Genomic DNA, 9,919 nt, shown 5'->3' with positions numbered 1-9,919 from the left:
AACGGCATGCCACAGCTCTCTGGAATTCAGCGGAATTCTTCCTGGTATCCCTCATGTTTTCTGGTTTTTTTTGAGAAAGGAGACCCTCCCGTGAGCTTCGCCTTCAGATCTCCTTGGCTACGCCCAAAGTTTCGGCTGATCAGTTCAAGCACAGGGTCGCAGCCTTTTCTTGCTAAGCTCAGCTGGCTTAAACGTTAGCAACGCCTCTGGTTCCCGTTGGGATTTACGCTCCCGAGCGCAGACCTGGCCCGCAGCCTCTAGTCCCACAGTTCCTGCTGACTGCAAACTGCCCTTCTGTCAGCAAAAATACAAACACGACGGGGACAGTGTTCATTTCGCTATTCTCAATGTCAGCTCTGACCCCCCAAAAGGTTCTCTTTTCAGGGGCGGGCATGTCAATTGCCTACTTGGGGGTTTGGTGAAATGTCTCAACAAGTGTTTCCGTTTGTCTATATTTACAAGAATTCTAACCCCAACTAGACATTTACATGTAAAATCTAAGAATTATGCAATGTGACACATGAAAGCATGATGAGGAGCATCTCCTGTGTCCTCTCTCAGCTCAGAGAAGACTTAAACCCCGCTCCCCCCTGTAACATTCCTCCAGGTGACAAAAGGAACTTAACGCAGGCGGATTATAAGGGGTTGCTCAGTGGTCACAGCGCCAAGGGACCCGGGTTCAATTACAGCCTCAGGGGCGACTGTCCGTGTGGAGTTTGCACATTTCCAGCCTGTGCCTGCGAGGGTTTTCTCCGGGTGCTCTGGCTTCCTCCCACAATCCAAAGATGCGTAGGTGAGGGTGGATTGGCTATGCTAAATTACCCATAGTACCTAGGGATGTGTACGTGAGGGTGAATTGGCCATGCTAAATTACCCATAGTACTGTTAGGACAGAATTTGTCCATGCATGTTCGTTTTAGGAGGAGAGACAACAGACGCTCAATTGTTTGGCACAAGCAGACTTTATTGCAGAATCGTAGCTGATACAGTGAATCACCCTACATTCACTGGAGAAGGCGCGTTCTGCCTTCCCCTCCCAAATCTGCTCCTGCTATACTCTTTGCTAAGCAGAGCTTCGCGGAGCTACTAAGCATTGCCTTATTAGGACATTTCGCGTTTGCTAGGCGTTTCCTGTTATTGAGCTCATTTGGGCGTTGGCAGCTGAGCTGGCCACATAAGCAACAGTTTCGATTTCCCAAGCAGCAGCTGCAGCTACAGTTTCGATTCCCCAAACAGCAGCTATAGCTCCACCCTCCCTTGACCTATTTTATCCTAACAGTACCCAGGGATATGTAGGATTGGGTAATTTAGCATGGCCAATCTACCCTAACCTACACATCCCTGGGTACTATGGGTAATTTAGCATGGCCAATCCACCCTTAGTGTAGGATTGGCCAGGCTAAATTGTCCTATAGTATCCAGGGATGTGCAGGTTTGGGTGGACTGGCCATGCTAAATTACATAGTGTTTGGGGATGTGCAGGTTAGGGGGCATTGACCATGCTAAATTACCCATAGTGCCCAGGGATGTGTAGACTAGGTGGGTTAGCCAATGGGAATTGCAGGGTTACAGGCAGAGGTCTGGGTGAGGTGTGGGTTGGATGGGCTGAAGGGCCTACTCCTACAGTGCAGGGGTTCTAAGCGTGAGATGAGGTGCTTGACGGAAACGATGGGGAAGAGGCAGTGAAAACACAACGAGACCGTTTGAAAGTGGGAGCATGACAGGAGGGGGTGGGTAAATGGGATGTGGTGAGGGAGGGGGCTTAGGAGAGAAAGAGACACAGAAAGAGAGGGTCACACACAGATACAACTGGTGAAAGTGGGGAAGATTGTGATAGGTTCAGATAAGGTGGAGGAAGAAAAGCTGTTCCCTATTCACTGATAGTGACAAGGTCAGGGGCGGCCTGAAGTTCAGGGGTTTGAGCAGGAGAGAGAGGGGGAAAACAGAGGAAAAACAGGTTTACCCAGCAATATGCTGGAACCCGCTGTCACCTCGGAGAGACAGACAGACGCAGAGGCAGATGCAGAGAGAGAGAGACAGAAAGACACAGAGACGGGGAGGTAATCAGATGAATGGCCTCCCTGTGCTGTGAGATCCAAAAGGAGCACGCGAGCAGCTGCCCCAGTGTTTCTGGCGGTCTGAGGCATCTCCCCCTTGCCCCATTATCGGTACCGCTCTCCCGTCCCGTTGGCACCCTCCCGGTGAACGGCCCACTCTCCCAATGCACTCAAGCTGCCCCTTCCCCCCCCACCGGGGGCTGGAAGAGGACGGAACAGCCCGTTCCGGAGCGGGGCTCGGGAACACTGCCCATGTCCGCGACGTCCTTTCCGAGAAAGGAAAGGAAAAGGACAACAGACTGGGGACCACCCACATCAACGGGAACGACAGTTCACCCTCAGACAAGGCTTTGTCAAGAGATATACAGCACGGAAACAGACCCTTCGGTCTAACCCGTCCATACCGACCAAATATCCCAACCCAAACTAATCCCACCTGCCAGCACCCGGCCCATATCCCTCCAAACCCTTCCTATTCATATACCCATCCAAATGCCTCTTGAATGTTGCAATTGTACCAGCCTCCACCACATCCTCTGGCAGCTCATTCCATACACACACCACCTTCTGCATGAAAAAGTTGCCCTGTAGGTCTCTTTTATATCTTCCCCTCTCACCCTAAACCTATGCCCTCTAGTTCTGGATTCCCCAACCCCAGGGAAAAGACTTTGCCTATTTATCCTATCCATGCCCCTCAATTTTGTAAACCTCTGTAAGGTCATCCCTCAGCCTCCGACGCTCCAGGGAAAACAGCCCCAGCCTGTTCAGCCTCTCCCTGTAGCTCAGATCCTCCAACCCTGGCAACATCCTTGTAAATCTTTTCTGAACCATTCCAAGTTTCGCAACAGCGGGGAGACCCAGAAATAGAAAAGACTGAAGGGGGAAGTCAGTGGTAAATCTTTTGAAGAGGTTACAAAGGAGAGACCTCTGTCTGCAGCGGGACTGACCCGCACAGTAGCAGGTCGAGGTGGACGGCATTTAAGGAGAAGCTGGATACAGACGTCAGGGAGAAAGGAACTGAAGGGAATGCTGCTGTAAGGGAAATCAAGTGTGAGCAAGTGAAGGGGAGGTGCGTAGAGGCTCACATGGGTCAGAAATACTGAGAGAGACCAGTTGAGCTGAAGGACCTGACTGGAGACTCAATGGGACAGAGAGTGAAATCTTGGATCCACCTGCAAGAGAAGGAGAAACACGTGATTTACCTTCCAGGATTAAGCAAGTCCCGCAGATTCTACAGATCACTTTATGGCCAGAGCACTGAGTATAGGGGTTGGGGTCTGGACAGGACGTTGGTTAGGCCACTTTTGGAATACACAGGAACCTCGATTATCCAAAGGACACATGCAGGGTGTATTTCAGTCACTTGACGATTAGATCCCTTACAGTGTGGAAACAGGCCCAACCAGTCCACACTGACCCTCCGAAGAGTAACCCACCCAGACCCATTTCCCTCTGACTAATGTACCTAACACGACGGGCAATTTAGCATGGCCAATTCACCCTGACCTGCACATCTTTGGACTGTGGGACGGAACCGGAGCACTAGGAGGAAACCCACGCAGACGCGGGGAGAATGTGCAAACTCCACACAGTCTGTCGCCTGAGGCAGGAATGAAACCCGGGTCCCTGGTACTGTCAGGTAGCAGCGCTAACCACTGAGCCACCGTGCTGGTTCATCTAATTCTGGATAATCGAAGTTCCTCTGTATTATGTGCACTTCTGGTCTATCGGAAGGATGTTGCAAAACTTGAAAGGGTTCAGAAAGATTGACAAGGATGTTGCCTGGGTTGGAGGGTTTCAGCTACAGGGAGAGGCTGAACAGGCTGGGGTTGTCTTCCCTGGAACATCGGAGGCTGAGGGTTGACTTTAAGAGAGGTTTATAAAATCATGAGGGGCATGGATAGGGATAGACAAAGTCTTTTGCCAGAACTAGAGGGCATAGGTTTAGGGTGAGAGGGGAAAGATTTAAAAAGGGTCCTAAGGGGCAACATTTTTCACACAGAGGGTGGTGTGTCTGCGTGTGGAATGAGCTGCCAGAGGAAGTGGTGGAGGCTGGTACAATTGCAGCATTTAAAAGGCATCCACTTGGGTATCTGTGTAAGGAGGGGTTTGGAGGGATAGGGCCAATTGCTGGCAAATGGAACTTGACTGGTTGAGGATATGGAGGAGTTGGAGCGAAGGGTCTGTTTCTGTGTTGTACATCTCTACTTCAGGAGGTAATGCGCAGTCGCAGGCTCGCAGAGTCACTGGATGCCAAGGGGATGAGAGCACAGCAACTGCAGTGACCCTCCCCCCTCCCACCCAGGGTTAAGCCCTGGGCGGTGACTCACAGCGGCTGGCCCCGTCACTTGTGCCCCCGCTGGTGCTGCAGCAGGTGCTGGGACTGAGCGAAGCCCCTCCCGCAGACGGGTCAGGTGAACGGCCGCTCCCTGGTATGGACCCGCTGGTGCTGCAGCAGGGTGGACGACCGGGTGAAGCCCTTGCCGCAGACCGAGCAGCTGAAGGGCCTCTCCCCAGTGTGGACCCGCTGGTGGGTCAGCAGGGTGGACGAGTGGGTGAAGCTCTTGCCGCAGACAGAGCAGCTGAACGGCCTCTCCTTGGTGTGGACCCGCTGGTGGGACAGCAGGGTGGACGAGTGGGTGAAGCCCTTGCCGCAGACGGAGCAGGTGAAGGGCCGTTCCCCGGTGTGGACCCGGCGGTGGGTCAGCAGGTTGGACGAGTGGGTAAAGCTCTTGCCGCAGACCGAGCAGCTGAACGGCCTCTCCCTGGTGTGGACCCGCTGGTGTAAGAACAGGTGGGATGACTGGGTGAAGCCCTTGCCGCAGACGGAGCAGGTGAAGGGCCGCTCCCCGGTGTGGACCCGCCGGTGCCGCAGCAGGGTGGACAAGTCGCTGAAGTCCTTCCCGCACTCGGAGCAGGTGAAGGGCCGCTCCCCGGTGTGGACCCGCTGGTGCCGCAGCAGAGTGGACGAGTCGCTGAAGTTCTTCCCGCACTCGGAGCAGGCGTACGGCCTCTCCCCGGTGTGGACCCGCTGGTGGGACAGCAAGTGGGACGACTGGGTGAAGCCTTTGCTGCAGACGGAGCAGGTGAAGGGCCGCTCCCCGGTGTGGACCCGCTGGTGCCGCAGCAGGGTGGACGAGTCGCTGAAGTCCTTCCCGCACTCGGAGCAGGCGTATGGCCTCTCCCCGGTGTGGACCCGCTGGTGGGACAGCAGGTGGGACGACTGGGTGAAGCCCTTGCCGCAGACGGAGCAGGTGAAGTGTCCACACCGGGGAGCGGCCCAGCGGTGGATCTCCAGCACGGAGGGGGATCTGAATCCTTTCCCGCAATCCCCACACTTCCACAGTTTCTCCATGGCACGCGGAATGCCTCCTGAGACTTCCTTTCCCCACAGTGGGCAAACTGGCTCAGGCACGTGCCCCTGTGGTTCAGGTAAAGATGATACTTTAAGAGCCTACTGAAGCAGACAAAAACGTTCAAAGAATTTTCCCCTTCTGGACTGAAAGAGGGACGTCTCTCCTGTCCCACGAATCAAGGGGCTCTGTCAGACCTTCACATGGTACTCCGTTGGGGAGCTCTACCTGCAAAGCTGCTCTTCTCATATCCTGTGAAAAGGGGATTACAAAAGTCATTGCTGCCTGCACATGACAGGAATTCAGAACAGATCATTCTAGTTTCTGTAGAACTTCCCTAAAACAACCAAGTTACAATATGCAGATGCCAGTGTTGGGCTGGGGTATACAAAGGTAAAAAAAAATCACACATCACCAGGTTGTAGTCCATTAGATTTGTTTAGAAGTTCGAGCTTTCAGAGCTCTGCACCTTCATCAGGTAGCTAGTAAAACCTCCAGGCCAAAAAGACAGCAGATGCTGGAGATCAGAGTGGTGCTGGAAAAGCACAGCAGGTCAGGCAGCATCCGAGGAGCAGGGAAAAAAAAACAATCGACATTTCGGGCAAAAGCCCTTCATCAGGAATGAGGAAAGAATGAGGACACTTTCCTCATTCCTGAAGAAGGGCTCATGCCCAAAACCTCGATTCTCCTGCTCCTCGGATGCTGCCTGACCTGCTGCGCTTTTCCAGCAATACATTTCCATTATCTGAAATATTAACAAGTTGCCTGATGAAGTAGTGTCTCTCTGAAAGCCAGTGCTTCCAATTAAACCTGTTGGACGATAACCTAGAGTTGAAAAGGTGCTGCTGGAAAAGCTCAGCAGGTCAGGCAGCATCCAAGGAACAGGAGATTTGACGTTTCAGGCATAAGCCCTGAAGAAAGGCTCTGGCCCAAAACGTCGAATCTCCTGTTCCTTGGATGCTGCCTGACCTGCTGAGCATTTCCAGCAACACATTTTCAGCTCTGATCTCCAGCATCTGCAGACCTCATTTTCTCCTATAACCTAGAGTTGTGTGATTTTTAACTTTAAAAAGTGTTGCAAACCTCCACCCGACACACACACACACACTTTTCTTCAATTCTCACTCTGCTGTTTCTGATATTACCCATCCCCCAGTATTGTCCAGAAAGGGACTTATTACCTAAAAAAAGCTGTAAATCTCCATCCCACACACTCTTTAACTCTTGCTGTACCTAATATCCCACCCCCACCACATGCTCCAGCAGGGTCTGACTGATGCTCATTGACTGAACCACACTCACCTCTTCCTGGACACAGCGACCCTCCACACCAACACAATATCAGCTTCCCTTAACCCACCCCCGCAACGGCGCATATGCAGGAGCAACCGATCACGTGAATCGAGGGACCGCCGTCGTCACAAAGGCCGTGCGTTGATTGGACGGAGCGCCCGTCCGTGCGGCGTTCCAGCCTTTCCCATTGGTCCGAGTAAAAAATGAGGTCTGCAGATGCTGGAGATCACAGCTGCAAATGTGTTGCTGGTCAAAGCACAGCAGGCCAGGCAGCATCTCAGGGATAGGGAATTCGACATTTCGAGCATAAGCCCTTCATCAGGAATCATTTCCCATTGGTCCACCGCGCCGCGGGTCACGTGGCGGCGCTGGTCGTTGTGACGCCCACGCCCACGTGACCTCTCTCCTGCACCCACCACCCACGCGCCCGTCCCTTCACCTCGACTCGGGGAGGCATGACCAATGGGGAGCCTTGGAGGACCGGAAGGAAGGATGGTCCTCCTACCAATCAGAGCACCCCCTCATTGTTTGAATGCGGAAGTTGGAGCATGAGCTCCTGCTGCTCTCTCTCTCTCTGAATGAAGATTGAGTGTTACCCCAGACTGCACCAACCTCTGTGAGTACAGCACCCTCTCTTCTCACCCCTCCTATTCCATTTCTTTTCTCATTTTGGGATTAAACTGTTGGTTTGTAGGAAGTGAAGTGAAAGGAGGTGAACTGAGGAAAGGTGCATATGCTGGATGCATTGGTCGAGATCGCTGTCTGTGTCTCTGTCTCTCTGTGTCTGTGTGTGTCTCTCTCGTGTCCTTCATCAGGAATTGCGGAGGGGGAGGGGTGGAAAGGGTTCTGAGAGATAAATAGGAAGGTGGGAGTGGGGCTGGGGGTAAGGTAGATGCAGGTTGGTGGCGGGGGCGGTGATGGCGACAGGGTGGAGCAGATTGTTGGGAAGGAAGATGGACAGGTGGGACAGTTTAAGAGGGTGGTGCTGAGTTGGAGGGTTGGAGCTGGGGTGGGAGGGGGGAGGGAATGTGAGGAAACTGGTGAACTCGATGTTGATGCCATGTGGTTGCAGGGTCCTAGGCCACCTGATACCTGGAGGAAGAATGCCTCTGCATTGGGACCCTCCAACCATACAGGATCATTCTCCCCCTCCCCCCCCCCCAGCCCAATCCCAGAGACAACCCTCTAACTTGGGAATGCTCTTTTGAACTGTCCCACCTGTCCATCTGCCTTCCCATCTATCTGCTCCACCCTCCTGTCTGACCTGTCACCACCTTCCCCCGCTTTCATCTACCCATAGCATTCTCAGCTCCCTTCCCCCAGTCCCACCTCCCTCCCATTTATCTCTCAGTCCCTTTGGGCCCACCCCACATTCCTAATCAAGGGGTTATGCCCAAAACGTCAAACCTCCTGCTCCTCAGATGCTGGCTGACCTGCTGTACTCTTGCAGCACCAGACATTTTGGTGCTTATTTGTCTGGATGTTCTGATGTGACCCATTCGCAGATGTGAAGTCACATTCGAGAAAAACTCCTTCATGGAATGTGGGCTTTTTTTTTTGGCAAGGCCAACAATGTTTTCGTCCCTAACTGCCCTTCAGACAAGAGGATTGCCAGACTTTAGGGGGCATTTTAAAAGTCAAGCACGTGAGCCATCATATGCAGGCAGCACCAAGTTAATGCTAGCGGGTTTCCTTCCCTGAAGACCGTTATTGAATCAAATGGGTTTTCAGAAAAGTTTCATTCTCTCAATGACTGAGACTAGTTTTCAATTCAGATTTTAAAAAAATAAATTTAATTTCCCCAAGGTTTGTTTTTACTGGTATTTGAACCCATGAGCCCAGATTATTTGCCTGGGGCCTCTGGATTGCTGGTCCAGTGTTGTTGTTATAACATCACTGACTCGCCTGGACAGCATTGAGAGTCATACAGATGTATAGCACACAGAGACCCTATGTGCAACTGGTGCATGCCGAGCACATAGCCAAAATTGATCTAGTCCGATGTGCCAGCACGTCCCTCCAAACCCTTCCCATTCATATTCCCATCCAGATGCCTTTTAAATGTTGCAATTGTCCCAGCCTCCACCACTTCCTCTGGCAGCTCATTCCATACACGCACCACCCTCTGACTGACAAAGTTGCCCCTCAGGTCCTTTTTATGTCTTTTCCCCTCTCACCTCTAGTTCTGGACTCTCCCACCCCAGGGAAAAGACCTTGTCTATTCACCCTATCCATGCCCCTCATCATTTTATAAACATCAATAAGGTCACCCCTCAGCCTCCGATGCTCCAGGGAAAACAGCCCCAGCTTACTTAGCCACTCCCTATAGCTCAAACCCTGGCAACATCTTTAACATTTTCTGAACCCTTTCAAGTTTCGTTTAACTGAACAGTAAAAGTCATACTGGACAGGGATATATCATAGTGTTACTATGCAATATGTATTTATTTACGACTGTATAAATTTGATTTATAATTATTTCTAGTTATATCATAGTGTTGTAGCCATGTTATGTATTCAAAGTTTGTGAGAAGATTTGTAGCTCGGGTGCTCGTTGTTGTGGTTCTGTTTGCCGAGCTGGGAATTTGTGTTGCAGACGTTTCGTCCCCTGTCTAGGTGACATCCTCAGTGCTTGGGAGTCTCCTGTGATGCTTCTGTGTTGTTTCCTCCGGCATTTATAGTGGTTTGTCTCTGCCGCTTCCGATTGTCAGTTCCAGCTGTCCGCTGCAGTGGCCGGTATATTGGGTCCAGGTCGATGTGTTTATTGATGGAATCTGTGGGTGAGTGCCATGCCTCTAGGAATTCCCTGGCTGTTCTCTGTTTGGCTTGTCCTGTAATAGTAGTGTTATGGATGCGGATCATTAGCTGTCTTCCTCTTTGTCCTATGTAGTGTTTTGTGCAGTCCTTATTGTGTACAAAATCCCATGCAAGGCCTGCACAAAACATTACATAGGACAAACAGGAAGACAGCTAACGATCCGCATCCATGAACACCAACTAGCCACGAAACGACACGACCAGCTATCCTTGGTAGCCATACACGCAGATAACAAGCAACATGAATTCGACTGGGACAACACTACTATTATAGGACAAGCCAAACCGAGAACAGCCAGGGAATTCCTAGAGGCATGGCACTCATCCACAGATTCAATCAATAGGCACATCGACCTGGACCCAATATACCGACCACTGCAGCGGACAGCTGGAACTGAC

The 9,919-nt window shown here is 51.8% G+C and overlaps 1 protein-coding gene across 1 annotated transcript; it reads right to left on the bottom strand.

Moving 5' to 3' along the window:
• Positions 1-966: 966 nt before the first annotated feature.
• LOC132810157 (zinc finger protein 551-like) lies at positions 967-5,268 on the bottom strand (the record flags this gene model as incomplete). The annotated part of the gene is made up of 2 exons (XM_060822619.1): positions 967-3,229; positions 4,388-5,268. A coding segment is annotated over one exon (801 nt), but the record flags the coding sequence as incomplete, so codon positions are not given.
• Positions 5,269-9,919: the final 4,651 nt, after the last annotated feature.

The sequence above is a fragment of the Hemiscyllium ocellatum genome, unplaced genomic scaffold, assembly GCF_020745735.1.
Source record: "Hemiscyllium ocellatum isolate sHemOce1 unplaced genomic scaffold, sHemOce1.pat.X.cur. scaffold_1559_pat_ctg1, whole genome shotgun sequence".
In the NCBI taxonomy this organism is placed as follows: Eukaryota; Metazoa; Chordata; class Chondrichthyes; order Orectolobiformes; family Hemiscylliidae; genus Hemiscyllium; species Hemiscyllium ocellatum.
The sequence above is the reverse complement of the archived record's forward strand: the minus strand, read 5'-3'. Positions and strand labels throughout refer to the sequence as shown.